This window comes from Bos mutus, chromosome 24 (assembly GCF_027580195.1).
Source record: "Bos mutus isolate GX-2022 chromosome 24, NWIPB_WYAK_1.1, whole genome shotgun sequence".
NCBI classification, from domain to species: domain Eukaryota; kingdom Metazoa; phylum Chordata; class Mammalia; order Artiodactyla; family Bovidae; genus Bos; species Bos mutus.
Window position 1 is genome coordinate 45,437,667 of NC_091640.1, and position 23,526 is coordinate 45,461,192.

Consider the following 23,526-nt stretch of genomic DNA (forward strand, 5'->3'; position numbering starts at 1 on the left):
GAAGGCAATGGCACCCCACTCCAGTACTCTTGCCTGGAAAATCCCATGGACAGAGGAGCCTAGTGGGCTGCAGTCCATAGGGTCGGGACTGAGCGACTTCACTTTCACTTTTCACTTTCATGCATTGGAGAAGGAAATGGCAACCCACTCCAGCGTTCTTGCCTGGAGAATCCCAGGGAAGGCAGAGCCTGGTGGGCTGCCGTCTATGGGGTCGCACAGAGTCGGACATGACTGAAGTGACTTAGCAGTGTGTATATGTTAATCCCAAACTGATAATCCCTCCTCCTGTTTCCCCTTGGTAACCATGCTTGTTTTCTAGGTCTGTGTGCCTGTTTCTATTTTGCATGTAAGTTTCTTTGTACCGTTTTCTTAGATTCCACATATAAGGGATATCATATGATATTTGTCTTTCTCTGACTGGCTTACTTCATTTAGGATGATAATCTCTGGGTCCAGATGTTGCTGAAAATGGCATGATTTCATTCTTTTTATGGCTGAGGAAGAGTCCATTGTATAAATATACCACATTTTCTTTATCAATCCATTTGTGCAACTGATGGGCTCTTACGTCGTTCCCATAGTCTGGCTATTGCAAATAGTGCTGCAGTGAACACTGGGAGGCGTGTATCTTTTCAAACTGTGTTTTCCCCTGTGTGTGCCTAGGAGTCGGAATGCTGGGTCATATGGTAGCCCTGTCTTTAGTTTTTCTACATAGCGACTGTACCAATTTACATGCCCACCAAGAGTGTGGGAGGGTTCCTTTTTATTTGCACCTTCTCCAGCATTTATTGTTCATAGACTTTCTGATGATGGACATTCTGACTGGTGTGAGGTGATACCTCACTGTGGTCTTGATTTGCATTTCTCTGATAATTAGTGATGCTGAGCATCTTGTATGTGCCTTTTAGCCATCTGAATGCCTTCTGCGGAAAAATGTCTGTTTAGATCTTCTGCCCATTTTTTCATTGGATTGTTTGTTTTTGTGATGTTGAACTGTGGCTAATCTAAATTGAGATGTGCTCTAGAATATATTAGTCTCTAAAATATGCAAACAGCTCATACAGGTGAAATTATTTGAGTAATATGTTTTATTTAACTTAATATGTATGAATACATTATTATTTTAATATATAATCAATAGAAGGCATCATTGAGGTCTTTCATACATTCTTTTTCCATACTAAGGCTTCAAAACCTACTTAAGCACATCTCAGTTCAGATTAGCCACATTTTAAGTGCCAAGAGCCACATGTTCTACTGGCTACTGTATTGGAAGACATAGTTGTAGAGCAAGGAGTCCTGACCCAAGGGTTCATAAATGGATGGAACTTAGATGGAGAAAAGAATTTATTTTCACTAACCTCCAATGAACTTTAGCATTTACTTCAATGATAAATAAGCAATAAACAACAGCCACTTTAGTAGTACCTGGGATTTTTGTCATTGCCACAGTACTGGGAAGTAGTACCTGGGAATTTTGTCATTGCCACAGCTTCTCCCAGGAAGCTGACCCCAAGATGGAGATGTGGATCTAAGATGTTTTCTGGGGTCTGTCCCTGGGTCAATACCTGCAGAGAAGTGAGACTGGGTGGAAGTTGGGCTGTGATGTAGTCACAGTAAAGGTCGCGGGTGAGCCTACGTGAGCTCTGGAGCTAGAATGGCCCTATACAGTTGTCCCGAGTTGACATCCCACATAGTCACTCATCTCTACCTTGGAATTATACTCAGTATTGGTATTGGATCTACTGCCCCATATGCACATTGGGTTTTTAAAATATTGTGAGAACCGCCTTTCAATATAATTGGTTTTCATTGCAATCTCATTTTATGCATTTACAAACTTTCTAGAAAGAAGTCCACAGGCTTGCCAAACTACCAAAAGGGATCCTTGGACACACAAGGTTAAGAACCCTGCTATGAGGAATGTGTAGTGGTCCTGGGAGGAGCAGGCCTGCATGAAGCACTCTAGACAGCATGGCACAGTGGACATTTATCTCATAATCCCCCATCTCCAACAACAACAAAAAAAATCTGACAATCTTCCCTAGCCCCAAATGCCCCTGCTCTCAAAAAGCTCTGTTATTTAATGTTTTATCATGGTTCTTCCTGAAAGGATCTCCGGTCATCCAATGAAGAAAGCCACATTGTGAAGATTGAAAAACCCAATGAAAAGGATACAAGAAGAGAAACTGGGGCAGCCCCTCAGGACTCTGCAGGCCAAGGGGGCATCGGTCTCTTCCAAGCAGTGGGCTACCTCACAGGCGAGATGAAGGAGTACAGGAGCTGGCTGAAAGGTAGGTAGATGTCCAGGGACGAAGCAGCCAGGCCAGGCCAAGGAGCCGGCGCCCCGCCTGGCTTGGCCTGGGGAAGCTGCTCCCTCACTTACCCATGGCAGGTGTTCCGGCCCCAAGCTGGCTCCGGTGAGCATAATGTATCCTCCCATCTGAATTTCCATGATTCCAGAATTCAGTGCATTTCACTGATTTTAGCTCTTTGCCAGTGCTTCACTCCTACCTGGAATAGATATAGGGCAACCATAGTAGCAACATGTAAGCCATTTTCTAACAAACTAAATGGTCATTCTTTCACTTATTCCACAGTCATTTTTTACGTGCCAAGAAAATACTGGCCTCACCCTCCCCAGTGTTCCAGGTTCTTTCCTTTCAACATCATTCATCTCCCAGTTTCCCTTAACTAATGTTGCAACAAATACCCCCCACCCCCCTCTCCCTCACCTGCCGCCCACTTGTACAGGTTGTCCTGGAAACCAAACCAGAGAATGAGACAGAACATATGTCAATCTTCAGTGTCAATGCATAACTCAATGCTAATTTCACAGCTGGGCTAGTCGTTTCTTTCCCAGATTTTTTTCCCTCCAGACCAGTTTCTTTCCTGCTCAGATACCAGCCCTCAACTGAGCCATAGAGTTCTACACAAAAAGAGTTTCCTTCCCTCCCCACCTCTTCCTTTGGACCAATAAATCTCCCTTGGAATGTTCCTAGGGCTTCCTTGCCAACCAAGCTGATGGCTGGAACAGCATTAAATTGGTCTCAGCATGGCGCTCAGTCTGTACAACAAAACTGACACCCACTGTAGACTGACTGCCAGGCCACTCAGAGGCTCAGGCTGGGCACCGGAGGAATGAGAGGCAATGTCCCCACTAGCGCTCCCTGTCTGCTTTGGTTGCCGCGCCAACCAGCGGTCCGGCAGGGAAGCACAGGCTCAACCCTGCTGATGACTCTGCCTGTCTCTTTCAGATAAACCCCTGGCCTTCCAGTTCACAGACTGGGTTCTGAGGGGGGCCGCTCAGGTGATGTTTGCCAACAACCCTCTCAGCGGGTTCATCATCTTCATAGGGCTCCTGATCCAGAACCCCTGGTGGACAATTACGGGAGGTCTGGGGACCGTGGTGTCAACTTTAACTGCCCTCATCTTGAGCCAGGACAGGTGAGTTCCTCTCTATGGGGGCCTTGGTTTCTCGGAGTAGAAAGGTGGAGAAGCAATTACTTGAGTGACCAGCCAACTGTATCCAGTACCAGCCAACCAGTTTCCTGAGAATCACCTTTGAACATGTCACTGGAGTTCTTCACACAGTGTGCTCACAGCAAGTGACAGCTCCAGGCTCCATCTGACTGTAGAGCCTTCTGGAAACATTCCCTCAAAGGCAGGCGCAGCTGTTCTTCCTTCATGGAGCCTACAATGCAGTTAGGAAGATACATCTAACAGACAAGAAATGTCTCTGAATAATACTAGGCAGTATACATACTGGAGAGTTCAGAGCAGGCAGACATCTCTACGTGTTGGGAAGGTTAGAGAGGGCAGCCTATGGGAGAATGGAAGGCCAGCGGGCAAGAGGGTAGTGCCAGGGTGGTTTGGAGAAGGGAACCAACAGAAGCCGGGAAGCACAGTGGCAGGCCAGGGGAGCGGCCAGCTCTGCACCAGGGGCCACAAGTCCCGGTATCGATAAGTAGCATTTTACTGAACTGCCCTTTGCCATAAGTTATGGTTCCCAAACTTTCCTGATGGCCAGAATCACCTAGAGTGCTTGCTAAGAACTGTAGTTTCTCACTCCCCACCCCATTCTCCATCCTTCCCAGAGATGTTCCCTTTCAGCAGATCTGGATATGGGGGTGGTGTTTTAAATAAGATTCTTCTGGGTGCTTCTGATGACCAGAGAGGTTTAGGAATGCCCATGTCCTCAATTTTTTTTTTTAATTTGGGGTCACAAATACATTCACATATCATAAATGGTCAGCAGCATTAAAAAAATTTTTTTAATTAAAATAACAGGATAAAATAAAACAGATTAGAGTGATCCGTATGTAGTAAAGGTAAAGTATTATTTTGTGAAATTTTTGTTTCAATCATGTTGTGTGTGTGTGTGTGTGTGTGAGAGAGAGAGAGAGAGAGAAACTGGGTCATACTATGAAATACATTCCTTCCTTACTGTGGAGTACTGTCAAAAAGATTGAAAAACACCTTCTTGCCTTGTTACCTGTGGTTCTTCCTGCCACTTCACAAAGCAAACAGTGAAGGTAAAAGCGTTCACATTTTGCAAGTGTGAGAAAGGAGGCTGGGAGTTGCTCACGGATGGTGCCATGGCGAATGGGTGGCAGGGCTCAGATTTAGACACGTGGCTGCTCCCGCTGGCACGTGGACAGAATGGACAGCAGAGCCAGAGGCCCCTGGTGACCCCAGAGCCTGGGGAATGATCCAAGCTGCTTGTGTTGTAACCAGTGCCACACTCCTCCAGCCACCCGACATTCCAGCTCCACCAAGACACACGCCAGCTCTAGCTGGGAGGCCATTCCAGGTCAGATGGATGAGAGGCTGAATTCTTTGGGGTGTAGTTCTGGCGAGTGACAGGAGAAATGCACTCCAGCCAAGATCTGTGTCTTGGCTTCTAGCACTGGGCTCCTTATTCCTTGCTGCCATTTACCTAAAGCCTCACAGCAGCTGACACATAACCGGCCTCAGACAGGATCAGCTCTTGTCCTTTCTGCTCCATCGTTGTTTGCCAAAAATCCCCTGAGGTGAATTCCATCTAGCCAATCTACAGGTCATCTTCAAGAAGCCCAGGTTCCTTCCTGATCTGACAGTTTGATTCTCCTTCTTCCCTACTGACCATAATCCACTGGAAAACTTGCCAAGTCATTCAAAGAGCAACTCTTTGAATGATTTTTTTGCTCCCAATTTTACAAGGGAAACACACACCTTGTCTGCCTAATCTTCCCAAATGTCTTGATTAAGAATCTAAGACAAGAGTGCATTAGGTAAAAACCCAATCCCTCAGCCAGATTCCAAAGCCTTCTCTGACAGGCCTCACCCAACCTACCACACAACATCACACTGTTCCCAGCTGAGAGCTTTTGCTTCTGCCTATCTAATCCTGTTGTTGTCGTTCAGTCACTAAAGTCATTTCTGACTCTCTGTGACCCCACGGACTGCAGCACACCAGGGGCCTCTGTCCTTCACTGTCTCCCAGAGTTTGCTCAAATTCATGTCCACTGAGTTGGTGATGCTGTCTAACCATATCATCCTCTGTCGCCCCCTTCTCCTTTTGCCTTCAGTCTTTCCCAGCATCAAGGTCTTTGCCAGTGAGTAAGCACTTCGAATCAGATGGCCAAAGCACTGGATCTTCAGATTCAACACCAGTCCTTCCAATGAATATTCAGGGTTGATTTCCTTTAGGACTGAATGGTTTGATCTCTTTGCAGCCCAAGGGTCTTTGGTGCTTTGTCTTCTTTACATCTATACATGATGTACATGTACATCTCACATCTGTACATGACTACTGGAAAAACCACAGTTTTGACTGTATGGATCTTTGTTGCAAGCTGATTTCTCTGTTCTTTAATATGCTGCCTAGGTTTGTCATATCTTTCCTTGTAGCAAGCAAGCTTCTTTTCATTTCATGGCTGCAGTCATGAAAGTGATTGAAAGGGCAGTCCACAGTGATTTTGGAGCCCAAGAAAATAAAATCTTACACTGCTTCTACTTTTTCCCTTTTATTTGCTACAAAGTGATGGAACCAGATGCCATGATCTTAGTTTTTTGAATGCTGAATTTTAAGCCAGCCTTTTCACTCTCCTCTTTCACCCTCATCAAGAGGCTCTTTAGTTCCTGTTCACTTTCTGCCGTTCGAGTGGTATCATCTGCATATCTGAGGTTGTTGATATTTCTACCAGCAATCTTAATTCCAGCTTGTGATTCATCCAGCCCAGCATTTCACATGATGTACTCTGCATATAAGTTAAATAAGCAAGGTGACAATATACATGCTTGTCATTCTCCTTTTGCAATTTTGAACCAGTCAGTTTTCCATATCCAGTTCTGTTTCTTCTTGACCCTCATACAGGTTTCTCAGGAGACAAGTAAGGTGGTCTAGTACTCCCATCTCTTTAAGAATTCTTCATATTTTGTTGTGATCCATAGTCAAAGTCTTTAGCATAATCAGTGAAGCAGAAGTAGATGTTTTTCTGGCACTCCCTTGCTTTCTTCATGATCCACCGAATGTTGGCAATTTGATCCCTGATTCCTCTGCCTTTTCTAAATCCAACTTGTACATCTGGAAGTTCTCAGTCAACATACTGCTGGAGCCTAGCTTAGAGGATTTTGAGCATAACCACATAGCATGTGAAGTGAGCACAACAGCACAGCAGTGTGAACATTCTTTGGTTGCCCTTTGGGTTTGGAATGAAAACTGACCTCTTCCAGTCCCGTGGCCTCAGCTGAGTTTTCCAAATTTGCTGGCATATTTAGTGCAGCACTTTAATAGCATCGTCTTTTAGTATTTCAAACAGCTCAGCTAGAATTCCATCACTTCCAGTAGCTTTGTTCTTAGTTCTTCCTAAGGCCCACTTGACTTCACACTCCAGAATGTTTGGCTCTAGGTGAGTGACCACACCGTCATGGTTATCCAGATCATTAAGACCTTCCTTCTGTAGTTCTGCTGCGTATTCTTGCCACCTGTTGTCAATCTCTTCTACTTCTGTTAGGTCCTCCTTTGCGGTGCCCTTCCTTATACGAAATATTTCCCTGATATCTCCGGTTCTCTTGAAGAAACCTCCAGTCTTTCCCATTCTGTTGTTTTCCTCTATTTCTTTGCATTGTTCATTTAAGAAGCCCTTCTTATCTCTCCTTGCTGTTCTCTGGAACTCTGCATTCAGTTTGGTATATCTTTCCCTATCTCCCTTGTCTTTTGCTTCTCTTCTTTTTTCAGCTCTTTGCAAAGCCTCCTCAGACAACCACTTTGCCTTCTTGCATTTCCTTTTCTTTAGGAATGTTTTGGTCACTGCCTCCTGAATGATGTTACAAACCTCTGTTCATAGTTCTTCAGGCACTCCGTCTACCAAATCTAATCCCTAAAATCTATTTCATCACCTCCACTGTAAAATCTAATTCTACCTCCTGCAAATCCCTCCTCCTCCAGGGAGCCACTCCTGACTCTCCCAGTGTTCTCTGAACCCTCCTTTCTCTTTGAACAATCACAGAATATACCCCCATACCATATGGGATGGTACTCTGCTTTCTGAGTCTGCTCTCACTGGCTATGTTGAGAACAAGAATTCCATCTCCGATGTTTCATATTCTACCACAGTGTCTAGCAAAGACTCCAACTTCATTTCTGGAAGGTCAGTGACATGTTCTACATCATAGGCTCAAAGCTCTAAGCACCCTCCATACACACATCATTCCGAGAAGCCCCAGCTTCACCACGGTCCCCACTGATGTAGCTGCATACCCTAATCATGACCGCCACCACTCCCCTCCACAATGCCTACCGCCCTATCCCCACTCCCCGCTACACCCCTTCTCCCTGTCCACCCCTCTTCCCCCTACGCTGACTCCCCGATCCTTACTTCTCCTCTCCCACCCCCACTAGTCCAAGAAGGCACTTTACCACTGCAGCCTCAAGTTCAGCAACAATGATGCCGCAGTGTCCTGGAGGAACATGGTTCTAATGAAGGTCTTTGGGGGCATTGAGATTGAACCTCATTTTATATTGTTGATGGTCAGGGTAGGGATGTAAGCTGATGGGTTTCCTTTTGATGATCAAACCAGAGGCCACCAAAGTTTTGGTACAGAAGGGTCCAGGAGAGGACTTGCCATGGGGAAGGGCAACTGTGGGGGCAGCCCTTAGATGCCCCCCTAATTTTATCTCCCCTGAGCTCCTTTATTTGATTCCTGCTGCTCCTATACACCCTCCTGCCAATATGGGTCAATGGTCTCTGCTCAGTTTTCCCAAATCAGCTGTTATTAAAACTAAAAGAGGACTAAATTCTAACACGGAACAGAAATGAGAAAATATGGAGAAAATGCAAACACCCTTAAAGATAATGATTTTTTTTCCCCAAAAACATAGGTTTCTCAGGTAGTTATTCTAGTCCTGAGGAGATTCTGAACTCCAGTGGTCTTTTCTCTTGCCCTGTTATTTCTCAGCCCCCCGCCTGCTCCCAGGAGCAGCTAAAGACCCAGCTGCCCGAATCCCATACAAGTGTCCCCACACAAGTCCCCCATGTTCAGCTTCTCTTGTTGGAAACTAGATACGCTTGCGCACCCTCTCCCCTGCCTCCCACTCCCCTAATCTAGCTGAGCTGATCTGCTCACTCCACAACTGGAGGCCCCCCTGTTCTAGACCTAAGCCGTGGCCTCCGCCAGGCAGGAGCCTCCTCTGGTCAGAGCACCCTTCCTCCACTACAGGACATGATGCTTCCAGATGCCTCTGCCTGTGAAACAGTCAGTACCTGGTAGGATTTAACACGCACTCACAGCCATTCAGCAGCTCCTTGTACAGACACTGTTGACACTCACATCAGATGAGCATTGGCCCCATGAAGCTTTCAGTGGAGGGCAGCGGAGACCACAGCACACAACTCTCATTCTCTGTGGGGGCTTTGCAATGCTATTTGCCCAGTCTCATCCCTTGCCCAGCAGAGCAATGGGAAGGGTCAAGGGCAGAGTTCACTCAGATCAGGGAGAGTTTGGGTGCACACGGACATCTCTGATGAAGCAGAAGGAGGCAAAGCTTGGATTCTACGGCACCTCTGGTCTTCCTGCCATGCCGGGCGTGGGGAGGAGCATGGGCCTCACAGCGAACACCCCTCGTCAACTCTGGGGACAACCTCAGACAGGAGAAAGCACTCAACGTCAGAAAGTCACAGTGTCACACAGCACAGTCAGAATACACGCTCTCCTCCCTGCCTCCCTTCTTCTTCCTGCCCTGTCTCTTTCACACACACGTGTGCATGCACACACACATACACCTTCCTGGTGTCAGGTTTCTATTAGATTTCCCTCTACGTCAAGGAGCCTAGCTTGCCCTGACTTGCAAAGGAGATCTTATACACAAAGTGCATCATTTAATTCCAGATCAATGAGAGTAATCATGGTGTGTGTGTGTGTGTGTGTGATCTAGAAAGATACCGGCAGCAGGGTGACTACCCAATATTCATCAAATGAGCTGATTTTTTTTCTGTGAGCACCAGGAATGGGCCCGGTGAGTGCCCCCAAATTTACACGGTAACTGTGTTTTCACCCCCAGGGCCGCCATCGCCTCGGGTCTGCACGGGTACAACGGGATGCTGGTGGGAATGCTGATAGCCGTGTTCTCTGAGAAGTTAGACTATTACTGGTGGCTTCTGCTTCCTGTGACCCTCACAGCCATGTCCTGGTGAGGCACCTCCTTCCTTCTGCTTAAACACCTACAGGGACCCAAGGCGTTGTGTCTGACACTGGCAGGGGGCCCAGTGTCTTCAAAGGCTGCCTTGTCTCCCAGGAGTCCATGAGTTCAGTTGTAACACGAGGGGGGTCATTTTGAGTTGGGAATAATAGGGACCTTTCAAAGGCCAAATGCCACTTTTTTTAATATTGGCTATTTCTTTATTATTTACGGCCGTGCTGGGTCTTTGTTGCACATGGGTTCTACAGGGATGGTGAGTGGGGGCCACTCTGCCTATTGCCATATGTGGGCTTCCATTGTGGTGGCTTTTCCTGTCGTAAAGTAGGCTCCAGAGTGTGTGGGCCTCAGCAGCTGTAGCACAGGCTCAGTTGTCCCACAGCACGTGGAATCTTCCCAGACCCGGGATTGAACCCGTGTCCCCCGCCTTGGCAGGTGAATTCTTAACCACTGGACCACCGGGGAAGTCCACCACATAGGTTTTACTGTCCTGATGAACTCCTCTTTATGATAGGCTTACTAACGAGGGCTAACACTTACCAAGTATTTTCTAAGTGCTACGCAAGGGAGGGCTATTACTGTCCCCAGTTTACAGAAGGGAAGGGGAGGCATGCAGAGGCTGCGTAACCTACCCCAGGTGATAAACCCAGAGTCCGCACTATTCAACTCCAGGCTACACGGGAATCATCTATCCAGCGGCCTAACCGAGACCCAAAAGCTGAAATTTCACTTCTAACAGAATCAGAGAGCTTGCTTGGGACAAAATGTCTCTGTTTAAAGCATAGAATCTTTGAACAAGAAGCATCAGTTGAGGTCTTGCTATGCGATCGCCTCATTTTTCAAAATAAAAAAGTCAAGATGAAGGGTGTTGGGAACAAATAGGCCTTTTACACACATGATACCCAGTTCACTTGAACCTGCGGTGTCTGTAGCATCACACCCACTGCCACTGGTCACACCCACTACTACGCAGTGACTGAGAGCCTCAGGGGAGCCTGTGTCCCCTAGTCCCTGAGCTCTACAACTCTCCGACATGCCATCTGATTTTTAACATCTTTCTCTGGTTTCAAAGTCAGGAGTTACTAAAACCCGTTAGTTTAATTTAGTTTAAGTGCTGTTCCAGCGCTTTTTAGTAGTGTTTGCAAATAAATTAAGACATTAAGCATTCTGGGCAATTTACATTTCTTCTTAGGATTTCCTCTTTAATGTATCAAGACAAAATGTTAAGACAGTCATTTCTGTGGTGATTTCCTTAATGCCCCCCACACGCCACGCCGCAGAAGGAGGAGGGCCTGCACCCATTTGGTTTATAGCTGCAGAGATTAAGCCCTTAAGCCACGGTGCACTGGGTGCCAGTGTGTCTACAATGCACTCGCCCTACCCTCACTTCCCAATTTAAAATGAAAAAAAAAAAAAAGAGCACCTCTACCCTGGCACTTCACTAATCCATTCATTCAGTCCTAGAAGCCAGTCCACAGGGCAGAGACTAGCAGTGCCAGAGTTCCCCAGCAAACTACAATTTGCTGAGGGCCTTCATTGTCCGGGGACTGTTCTAGATGGTGGGGACAGCTGTGAGCAAGAGAAGGTCTCCATCCTCTGGGAGCTTACATTCTTCTTGGCAAAGAAAGAAATAAATTCATAAATTGTTCATTAAAAAGATCCTTTCAAGATGTGGTAAGTGCTTTAAGGAAAGCAAAACAGGGCAAATGGGAAGGAGTGGTCCAGACTTGCATGGTCAGGGAAGGCCACTTTGCAGAGGGGATATTTAAACAGTCACCTAAACGAGAGTGTACCTGCCATTTGAAGTCGCAGGCAGAACCAGCAGCATGTGAAAAAATTCCAACTAAAAAAGCATGATGTGTTCAAGAAACAAGACCAGTGGGGCTGAAGCCCAGTGAATGAAGCAGGGGTGGCAGGAGGCGAGGGCAGAAGTAATGAGGGCCATGTCCCAGGCACCATGTGACTCCAGGGAGCCTTTTTATTAATTGAAATATTGTTGCTGTACAATGTTATATAAGTTACAGGTGTGCAATATAGTGATTCACAATTTTTAAAGATTATATTCCATTTATAAATATTATAAGATATTGGTTATATTCCCTGTGTTGCAAATATATCCTTGTAGCTTACTTTGTACCTAATAGTTTCTACCTCTCCAGTAAGCCTTTCGATTTTTACTACAGCTGTGGTGAGAAGCAGTTAAAGGGCTTTAAGCAGACGAGTGAAAGGATGTGGATAAATTTAAACAAATCTCTCTCCTTGCAGTGTAGAGTGGATTTTAGCTGGAACAGGCATGGATGCTGGAAGCGTAGTTAGGAGTCTGCTGCAATAACCCACAGAGGACAGAAATGTTTTGACTAGAGCCATGTCCATGAAGGCGATGAGAGGTGGCTAGGCTTAGGGTATATTTTAAGGACAGTGAAGGCAACAGGATATTCTGGGAGGCTGTGGAGTATGATGAGGCAGGGAGGAAAGAAGACTCAGTGTGCTCCTATAATCTGCCTGAGAACTTGGGCTGATGGAAAACGCAGTGGAAAAAAAGCAAGTTGGTGGTGGGAGACAGGACACAAATCAAAAGTTCTGTTTGGACACATTAAACTTCAGTCTTCTGAGTAGAGATGCTGAGAAAGACATTGGATGTGCAAATCTGGAACTTAGTGATCTGGTCAAGATTAGAAAATAGTAGCATATAGAAGATACTTCATCCTGGAGACTAAAGACAGTCACGCAGAAAGAGAGGGTTCAAACAGAGAAGACCCAAGACAGAGCTGTAGGATCCTCCAACATTTAGATGTCTGGCAGAAGAGGGGAAGAACCGCCAAAGGGGACTTGAGGAGCGCCTGCAGAAGCAACTGAGTGCAGTGTCGTGGTCGCCCTGACAGAAGGCTCTCAATCCCTGATGGAAGGGTTCAGGATCCAACTGTCAAATGAAAGGGGCAGAGACTGACCATGGATTCAGCAAGAGAGATGGCATCTGTGAGCTGGACAAGAGCCATTTCCATGGTGTGGGTAGAACATATACCTGATAGGAGTGGGTTCAGTAAAGAAGGGAAAGAGAAAGATTGGGGACAGTAAAGACAGACTAGTCTTGAGTGTTGCTGTGCAGGAGGCAGAGAAATGGGGCAATAGCTGGAGTAGAAATCAGGCTAAACGGGGGAAGGTCTTTATGTTAGAAGGTGCTAGAGCACTTTGGCCTTCCCAGGTGGCTCAGTGGTAAAAAAAATTCAGCTGCAATGCAGGAGCACAGGAAACCTGGGTTGGATCCCTGGGGAAGGAAGATTCCCTGGAGTAGGAAGTGGCAACCCACGCCAGTATTCTTGCCTGGAAAATCCCATGGACAGAGGACCCTGGGGCGGGCTACAGTCCATGGGGTCGCAAAGAGTTGGACACGACTGAGCGACTGAGCACACACGCACTAGAGCATGTTATGTATTTATGAGAGTGACCTGGAGAAAAAGGAGAGGTTGAAGCTGCAAAAAAGAAAGGACAGAATTGCAGGAACCAAGACTTTGAGACAGGCTGGATCCCAAGTACAAGAAAAAGAATTAGCCTGGTAAGACAGCAGGAACAATCCATTGTATGAAAAGGCAGAGAGGCAGTTAGAATATGAATCTTATGGTCAGGAAGATGAGGCATTTCTCATCATGTCATTTCTGTTTTTCTTAATGAAGTAAAGCAAGGTGGTTAGTGAAACTAAAGGGAGACAGAAAGCAAAGATTTGAGGAGAAAGGAGAAAATGTGAAATAGTTGTCTCAGAAAATTGGAAAGTTAATTTGCTAGGGATCTATAGTAGGGATTAGGGCAGGCTTAAATGCCTGTTTGAGACTGAGCATCCTTAATTAAAAGTTAACCAATCAACCGTATCACATGAGTTCAAGTTTGGCCTGCAGCTGTGCACCTGTGCAGCTGTGGGAGGCATAGGGCATTGGATGCCAGGTGATGGTCCTTTCAGAAGAAACTGAGATGAGGCAAGGTAAATTTCCTAGTGCTGCTCACTCAGCCTTTAAGTGTAGGAGTTCGGATTTGCACCTCACTCCCTCTTTCTCCAATATCCGTGCTCTCTACAAGGAAGATGAAAAGAAAACAGAAAACACAATCAACTGAAGGTTTCATTTTCACGTGCTGATTCCCAGAATAGTTCCAAGCACTTCAGCTGAATTCAAGCCTGCGAGTTTCCTATGTCCATAGCAGCCTCCCCCTAGAAGGTTATTTAAAGCATATATTCTAAATGTCATCACAGCCCAGGATACATCATGATGTACCTTGTAATGACCCAAAGGCAACACATGCCATTTTGTAAGGATTAGATTTTGTTTTCTTGGTTTAAGAAACAAAGAAATATATAAATTATTTTATAAAGTTTCCTACTGAAAACAAGTTATAAGACTTTTAAATTTTGTTTCCCAAAGATGTAGACTTATACTGAACACTGGCTTATATCCAGTCCCAGGTCAGTGGACCACTAGGTTCTCAAGGGAGACAGGAATGACTGTCAAGGAAAGGGAAACAGTGAGTGGCCCAGTGACCAGAGCGGACTAGACAGTGTAGACTGAAGACTGATCACAGCAATTAAATCTTTTCTCTCTTTCATCTCCAGCCCCGTCTTTTCTAGTGCTTTGAGTTCCATCTTCAGCAAGTGGGACCTCCCTGTCTTCACGTTGCCCTTCAACTTCGCCGTGACCCTGTACCTGGCAGCCACCGGCCACTACAACCTCTTCTTCCCCACGACGCTGGTGGAGCCTGTGTCTTCAGTGCCCAACATCACCTGGTCGGAGATTGAGATGCCCTTGGTGAGTTGCCAACGGCAGGTGTGTGGGGGCCTGTTTCCACTGCAGCCATCTCAGTCACCACTTCGTGGATTACTCAGGCTCTCAGTTTCTCTGCACCTCGAGTGAATGATGCATCTTAGCAGAGAGGAGCACGGGAAAGGGTCACTGCCACTTCCATAGCTTCTTTCCATAACCCCCTACTGGAGACCTTACATGTGCCAGGCTTGTCATCAGGCCCTGGGCATACACAGAAAATAGGACAACATCCCTGGCTTCAGAACACCTACAATCTGCCCAGGGAAACAGATGATAAACAAGGGTACAGATAAGGGTTAGGCTGGCAATACAGAATGGTGGCTTTGAGGGGAAAATATTAAATAAGATGAATAGGTGGGTGAAGGGTCAAGGCACTGAAATAATATTTAAAATCAGGAATTTAAAGATATTAGCAATAGGAGAATTTCCTGGATGTTCCGTGATTAAGACTCCAAGCTTTCACTGCCAAGAGCCCAGGTTCGATCCCTGGTTAGGAAACTAAGATCCCACAAGCCACGAGGCATGTCCCCGCCCCTGCCAAAAAAAAAGATATTATCAATAGAAGATGGGGGTAAATTTTTGTGTATTTTCCATATCAGTGGCTCTCAAGCAGGAGTGACTTTTTTTCCCCTCTTAGGGACGGTGAATGTCTACAGAAATGTTTTAAAAGTCAAAACTAGGCGGAATGTACCACTGGTACCGGACCTCCTACAATGCACGGCCCTCTCCCCACAGCAAAGAACTAGCCAGCCCAAAACGTCAGTAATGTCGAAGCTGAGAAACCTTGCCTTATGTCCTGATATCCACAAATAGACAAAGGCATTTATTCTACTGATCTCTAGAAATCAGAGATAAAGGGATATAATAAAAATCTCACACAAGATTAAATATATAGAACTGTAAAATTTTGACCTTGTTAATGCGTATTAATGGACAGCCCCATGGACTGTAGCCCACCAGGCTCTGCTGTACATGGGGATTCTCCAGGTAAGAATACTGGAGTGGGTTGCCATGCCCTCCTCCTGGGGGATCTTCCCAACCCAGGGATCAAACCCAGGTCTCCCACATGGCAGGCAGATTCTTTACCATCTGAGCCACCAGGGAAGCCCTGTTAATGAATATAGGCATAGCTAACAGCTTACCCTGAGCAAATTTATTATGTACCAGTCACTGTTCAAAGCCCTTAGCTTACTAACTCATTTAAACCTCACCATAACCCAATGCTAACTACCATCATCCTCTTCTGCAGATGGGAAAACTAAGGCACAGGGAGGGTTAGTTGCCCAAGATCAAGCTGTAGCTGGTGCTTCAAATATTGTTCACAAAATCTGATTTCTGAGCCCTCCCCACCCAGCCTGGCCCTGCGTCTCGATGTGCTTAGTGTGGGGCTCGGTGTGGCCCTGGTGCCAGGCGGACACCAGGTGGCATGCACAACGCAGGCCCTGCAGGCTCGGCCACACCCTGAGCCTGAAACTGTCGGGAAAGGAAGGCCTCCCCCGACCCTCATGGCAGACACTGCTGCCAACAATGCCAAACTTCTTTTTAAAGTTTTTGTCTTGTTAGAAGTTTTATCTGGGGCTGGGGCTGGGGCTGGAATGGGATCAGAGGCAGGGTTAGGACCTAAATCCAAGGCAATGGAAAAGACAGAGCCCTGTGTTTAAGTGAAAACCCGCTTTCTCAAATGGAAAACTACTGGGGTCAGAGCAGGAACGAAACGAACTGAAGGATCAGCCATCTGCTGACTGGACACACTGCCTCAGGGCACAATCTGCTGTCCCTGAGCCCTGCGGGTGAAGCTGGTCTGAGTGACAGCCACAGGGTATGCGGTACTGCAGGAGAAAAAGGCCCACTGAGCCCCCAACCCGCCCTGCGTGGTGAGGCTGTACCATCCGCTGCTGAGAGACCAGAGTAGAGACAGCCACGTAGAAGAGATGCTTCTTGTTCATCTTCAAACAGTAAAAAGTACTAGGAGTCAAACCCAGGTTCCCTGAGGCCCAAGCTCACCCTCTGAGCTCCCACGCACCGCCTCTCTGACCACTGACTCCTTTCCCTCTACACCATCCAGATCTGAGTTTTGACCAATCAGTGCCATTTCTGTCTTTCTCTTTAAAACAATGAGGGGAGTGATTTCTGTTTTGTTTAGCTGGCTTGTTGTTGTTACACAAGAATTATCCAGAGTACAGAGAAGGCCGGTCCTTAGGAAATTTCCACCGCACACCTGACTGCCCTTTGCACCAGGGTGTTGGCTGTAGCTTAGAGAGCAGCATGGACGGGTTGGGGCCCCGGTTCACCAGGCTGAAGTTTGGATCCCAGCAGAGCTTCATTCTAAACTCAAACTTTACTCCAAGGCAGCTTGCCCCCTCATTTTTCTCATTCTTGCCTCCTTGGACTTTAAACCTGGCTTCCCAGATGGAGCAGAGGTCCCTGGATTGGAACAAAGGATTTTCAGGGTTCCTTTAAATAAGATAGGGCCCGCACCCTGTGATTTCTTGCACAAGTCTATAGGCTCTGGACCAAACAATGGCTGGTGTTTAAAAGGTCATACATTCAGAGGCAAGAATAGACATAGTTTAAAAACTGTCTGGGACACCTCAAATTCTCTAAAGAAATCAGACTGACTCTAGAATTAAATCAAGTTGTTAAAAAGAACAAAATTTCATCAAAGGGAGAAATGCAATGAACTCCCTATATCTACAGTAGATGATGACTAATCCGGTGGTCCCCAAATTCTGTTGTAGATTAGCAGTACCTGGTGCTCTGGCCATGCCCCCTCACACCACTTAGGATGTCTGGGGAGGTGCTAGGCATTAATATTTTTTTACAAAGATCTTTAAGTGATTTCAATGTTCACAAAATTTGGAAACCACTGAACTAATCCACACTATTTATTAAGCACCTTTTATGGCCTCAGCTAAAGGAGTCCTGTCCTCAAAGAGGTCACATGAGCTGGTAATGGAGGAAGGAGCTGGCAGAATTTTGAAGCTGGAAGATCGTTAGGCAGCCTCCTCGTGTTACAGAGATGGTCACACACAAACTTCTGCAGAAACCCCTAAAAGCTGGGGCTCATGACTCTGGGCCAGTGTTCTCCCTGCCCTGTCAATCTCCCTCTTTTCCTTTGTCCCCTCAAAGAACTTTTTGCCAAAATGTGGATTATTTGGATATTTTTTTTAAAAAGCTATCTTGATATCACTGACAAATCAATCATCTCCAGTTCCAACATCTCCCAGTGACTCTCAAGCCCAGGGATCCGGTGCTTCGTGATGTTCTCCAGATATTTCTCATGCTACCTGTCTGCTGAGTGCTCCTGGAGAGCAGGGGAAGTGCTCCTCTTCCTTCCCGGGCTCCCCCGTCCCCGGGGTAGCACCGAATGTGAGCAACCAAGAGACTACGGGTCAGGCTCAGAGGCTATAGCCTGGGATCGGCCACCATGAGCTGGGTGATCTTTGGTCAAATCATTCATCAAAATGGCCTAGACAGAAACCAACACAATTTTCTGTAAAGCCATTACCCTTCCATTAAAAAAATGTATAAATTTTTTTTAATGGCCTAGAATATTTCCAGAATTCCTGGAATATTTCTAGGATTTCAGAAGGTCTAGAGGAAGCCCCGTTTTGCCCTGAAACCTCCCAGTGGCAGTCCAGGGAGGCACCCTGTAGACCCCCAAAGCAAAAGCCACATGTCCCTCAGAACCACCTGGCTCCAGCCTCTGTGCTGGGGACCTGCCCAGTTTTGCATGAGGGATGCTCAGATGCCTGCCAAGTGGTGGAGTGAAGAGCGATTTGTTCCAGCTCGTGCCTTCCCTTCCACATTCTCCCACACGCTCGCGGGCACAGCAATCCTCCCATTCCACACCATGACCCCTCCCCCCCCCGGGGAAAGGCTCAGTCCTCACCCTGAGGCTTGGTCCTTGTATTATCAGCCCACACTCCACTGACCTGGATTTTGTTGACTTTGCAGCTGCTACAAGCCATCCCTGTCGGGGTCGGGCAGGTGTACGGCTGCGACAACCCCTGGACAGGTGGCGTGTTCCTGGTGGCCCTGTTCATCTGCTCACCACTCATTTGCTTGCATGCAGCCATTGGCTCAATCGTGGGGCTGCTGGCAGGTAGGCCAGGGCGCCCCCGGCTCAGCAGGGGTCATTTTCCTGAGGTCATTTCTCCCAGCACACAGTAAAGAGTCTAGGCTTACTATCTTCTCTGAAGTTTTTAGACACTGTCAGGGCTTGTGACTCATTTTTTCCTTTCTTGAGTCTCCAAAATATAGCAGGTTGTATAAAGTGAAGTCGCTCAATCGTGTCCAACTCTTTGTGACCCCATGGATGGTAGCCTACCAGGCTCCTCCGTGCATAGAATTTTCCAGGCAAGAGTACTGGAGTGGGTTGCCATTTCCTTCTCCAGGGGGTCTTCCCAACCCAGGGATTGAACCTGGGTCTTCCGCATTGCAGACAGACACTTTACCATCTGAGCAGGTTGTATGGGGAGATGCAAAAGGGCTGAGACCTACTGGCCTGTAGCCCCTGGGAGCTGAGGGGTGGGAGGCAGAGGGGAATCCGGTGTGGGTGGGGAGCACTAGCAGACCCAGTGGGGTATAAACGACCTAGCACTTTGAAATTTTGACTAAGCTAACAGGAAAAATTTTCTCAAGAATTGGATTGTCATTTGACAAATGTGATTTAATTTCTACGTAGGTGTCTATACACACATTCACATATGTAAACAAAGAGAGTAGAGTCAGAAATGGACCGTGGGTGCTTTGGGAATAGGAGCCTGTTGACTTCTCCCAATATTTTTCAAAAATTTCTTGGAAGCACAACTTAAAAAAAAAAATGTTATTTGGAAATAATTTCAAACTTAAGAAAACTTACAAAATTAAAAATAGTCTGAGAGACACCCACAAATTCTTCACCCAGATTCACCTGCTGTTCACATCCAACCCCTTCTGCCGTCTCATTTCTCCGTCTGCATGAATCTATATGTGTCTAGACTTAATTTTTCTCAACCAGTTGAAATCTTTCTTGCTAAAAATGCAGCTGATCTGGCCAAAGCAGTGGGGCGGGCCTGCAGCCCCACCTCCTTGGCCCACCCTCACACTCACCCTCACCCTCACCCTCAGAGGTATGACCAGAAGTAGTCATACCCCTGAGTGAAATATTTGAAAAACAGTGGAAACCACTGCTCTTCCCCCACTGTTGCTTTCCTAAGACCAGATGCCCTTTGTAGAGGCTCCTCCGATGAGCAGGTATTGGGGGGGGAGTCAGCGACGGGAGGAAGGGCACCTGGGGACTGGCACCAGCCGGGGTGGCCTTTGTGCTGTGACCTCGAATCAGCCAGAAATGCAATACCTTGTCCAACAGCCCTGACGGTGGCCACGCCCTTCAAGACCATCTACCTGGGCCTCTGGAGCTACAACTCTGTCCTCTCCTGCATCGCCATCGGGGGCATGTTTTACGCCCTCACCTGGCAGACCCACCTGCTGGCCCTCGTCTGCGGTAGGTATCGGGGAAGCTGGCAGCCAAGCCACTCTGCTGTTCCTTGCCCTTCCCCACTCCCCCGGTTGTGGATACCCATGTGGATCCTCATCAGTACTGAGCAGTAATGATGGAAGGACTGTGGCTGTGGTCTTACCACTAAGGGATTTAGTGGGGGTACCCTAAGAGCTGGGGATCTGAGGTTCTTCCTCTGTCAGCTGGCATCACCACCACTATTCCTCATGAAGCACTAAAGTTCATGAGGAAATCACACACGCATTTCCTCGTGTGCTAGTGGCAACGTTCCTGGCCTCAACAACTGTTCTCACTCAGCTGCTATCGACTGGGCACCGCCAAGTGCTAGGCCCCCGGCTAGACCTGGAGGACACAGACCACATCCTCACGAAGCCATGGTCCAGCAGAGGAGATGTAATCGCCCAAACTCAGGGCAATTGTCTGTGATATCTAAAAAGACCATTGGAAAGAGCCAGTGAGATGACGTGCCTGGGAGGCCTGAGGTCCCAGAAAATAGTCACATAGCACTAAAGGAGCTGATTTCCATTGAGTAAACAATGCGCTGTGTGAAGAGAAATGGACCACAGGCATGATTCTGCACCCCAGGGCCGCGCTCTGTGCTGGACAAACAGCACTCATTTCATCCTGCCAAGGCCACTGCCAGGCATGGATTTTTGCCCCATTTTACAGGTGAGGAAATGAGACCCAGAGGGGTTGACAAACTTGTCCAAACACAACTATTGATGGCAGAAGTGAGATTCAAACTCCAGTCCCATCAGCCTCCCTGTCCTGGAGTTGCTTATATCCTCTGGAACCAACAGGACACTAATACGCAAAACTAGAGACAAGTGAAGGGTATAATATCATCCAGAAGGGCTTTTTTGTTTGTTTTCCCCCAGTTAAGTGTGGGAACTGTAAATGCCTTCTGTGTCTCTTGTACCCGCCTCAGCATCCAGCTGGGGTCTGGACTTGGAGCCAGTGGGCTCAGCAAATATTCACCAAGTCAAAACTGCCAGGTATTTTGAGGATGAGACTGTAACTGTCTATGATCCTCAGAGAGATGGCCGATTCCTATGGCTGGAACCACCTGGGAAGGCTTTGGGAGGAGGCTGGAGCTTATCTCAACCCTTTCAGGGTGGGATTTGGATAAGCAAAGACAGGGAGGGGACAGGTGTTCTGGACAGGGAAACAGAGCAAACAGAAGCAGAAGGAGCTTGTCCAGAGGCACCAGGGCTGTGAATGAGTTCCCCTCACTGTCCTGGGGGTCCTCATCTGTGGGTGAAGCCAGGTGCCTGGCTCAGGGACCCAACATGGTCCAGCTGTGAGGGGACTTGGTGAGGGTTCCACAGCATCACAGCGGCTCAGAATCTTGGACAAGAGGGACTTTATTCAGAGTTCATATAGTCTGACAACTCATCTGTCCAGACAGACAACCACCCAGCCATCCAGTCTGTGCTAGAGCATCACCAAGGGCAGTGTGGAGTAGTAAACGATGCTTATTGACCCCAGGCTCTATGCAGGGCTACCATGGAAGTGGGGAGGGGATAAAGGGATATGCAAGCTTTCATCTCTAACCTCAGAGAGCACACAGCCCAGTGAGAGATGGGTCACAAGCAAACACGCCAGATTTCAGGGTGTGGGGCCAACATGGTGGCACTGGGGCCGGGGTGGAGCCCGCTCTTAGGGAAGGCTGGGGATGGGCCCTGGGAAGCTGACTCCTGATGGTCCTTGTGTCTCCACAGCCCTGTTCTGTGCATACATGGGAGCAGCCCTCACCAACATAATGTCAGTGGTAAGTCTGGGGTCTCCTGACACCACCCTAAAGTGCCCCAACCCAACCAGGGCTTCAGGACATTTGGAGTCTTGTGAGTGGGTTCTGGTCACTAGCACTCCACACAACAGCCTGGTCAAGGTTTATTCAAGGTTTTCCCAGAGAAGGACTGGCCCTGGCATATTTTATGTGCCTCTGAGGGGTGTGTTTGTGTGGATGTGTGTGTGAAAGAGAAAGTGTTGTAACTAGCAGTGGAGAATATGGGTGGACAGATGGAGGTACTCATGTTTAGCCGGAAATGAGAGATTGTCTCTAGGGGATTTTCAGCTCCATCATTAGAAGAGTCTGATTGTCCCCAAAGGGACCAACATTTCAGATTCAAACCAACCATTCTGGCAGATCAATCCAGAAGCCAAGGGGAGGGTCGCTAGGAAGGCAGTCACTGGGGGAGGGTCGCCACTCTTAGCCCCTTCCGCATCCTTCTCCTGCAAGGTCCCAGGAGCCCAGGAACATTTCAGATCCCGGTGTTCTTGCTTTCAGGTTGGTGTGCCACCAGGCACCTGGCCCTTCTGCCTCTCCACACTCACCTTCCTGCTCCTGACGACCAACAACCCCACCATCTACAAGCTCCCACTCAGCAGAGTCACCTATCCAGAGGCCAACCGCATCTACTACCTGACAGTGAAAAGCGGGGAAGAAGAGAAGTCCTCCAGTGGTGACTAGCCAAGTTATAGGCAGAAATGCTCTTTGCCTGGACCGGGGTCTGCTCCCTGTAATCTCAGCTCTGGGTCAATCAGCTGCAGCACTCACTTACTTTGCCTCTCCTCGCGCCTGTGTGGAACAAAACACACCTATACCTCCCTCTCCCTGACATTGATTTTCTCTCTCTGCCCAAATCGCCTTAACTCTCCACTGTACACTGTTAGAAGAAGTTGGTGATGAGTTCCTGGTATTAGTAGGAAGGCATGTATTTTCAACGTCAGTGACTTAAAACAAAACCATTCTTTGTATTTTGTCTTTTGTAAAGGTGATTCAGAGATGATCTTCTTAGCAGGTTTAACTAAATAATAGAAGCTATGAAATTAAACGTGCTGAGTGGTTCCTGAGTGGGTGAAAATTCAGGGAATGCAGATGCCAGAGTGCACAGAGCTAATGACTGGTGGGTACATACAGCTTTACATAAAAGAGAAATTTCAGATAGAGAAACACAGTTTGAAAGTCAAAATGGGGACAGTTAGGGCATTGAACGTGTCTAAATAGGGACTCAGACATTCAGGGGTCAGAGTAAAGGGCAAGAGGATATTCTGTAGCAGGAAGTAATCAGTAAGTTAGGCTCCTACATGACTCATGATGAAAGATTGGCATGTCTCACTGCAGGTCAAGCCAGCGACTTTGAGCAGGGAATTCAGTTGAGGAAATCACCTGAGCTCAGTATGTGAGAGGTTGGAGAGATCTATTTCATTTCCCAGTTTGCCTGTGGGTGTTGGAAGCTTTATGAGATTTATGATACTTAAATGGTTAACCTTGAGTAGAAGAACAAACAATTATCAGTGAATTTTGTAATTTGTCTTCCCAATTACAGGCATTAACTTACTTTCAATCTTTGTTTAGATACAGACCAGGGGTTGTCAACCTTGTCCTGGAAAGTGTCAAATTTCAGCTCTGGAGGCTACACAATCTCTTACAAATACTCAAGCCTGTCATCATAGAGCAAAGTAGCCTTAGACAACATGTGAATGAAAGAGGGTGGCTGTGTTCCAACAAGACTTTATTAAGCGAGAAGCTAGAT

At 47.2% G+C, this 23,526-nt stretch overlaps 1 protein-coding gene across 1 annotated transcript in view; it reads left to right on the forward strand.

The window, feature by feature from the left end:
- Positions 1-22,460, forward strand: part of LOC106700695 (urea transporter 2-like) — a 35,635-nt gene extending 13,175 nt beyond the window's left edge. Inside the window, 8 exon segments of the mRNA XM_014477176.2 lie at positions 2,114-2,294; positions 3,258-3,447; positions 9,545-9,673; positions 14,277-14,469; positions 18,442-18,589; positions 19,838-19,972; positions 21,709-21,758; positions 22,278-22,460. Of these exon segments, the coding sequence (XP_014332662.2) occupies positions 2,114-2,294; positions 3,258-3,447; positions 9,545-9,673; positions 14,277-14,469; positions 18,442-18,589; positions 19,838-19,972; positions 21,709-21,758; positions 22,278-22,460 (1,209 nt within the window).
- The last annotated feature ends 1,066 nt before the right edge of the window (positions 22,461-23,526 follow it).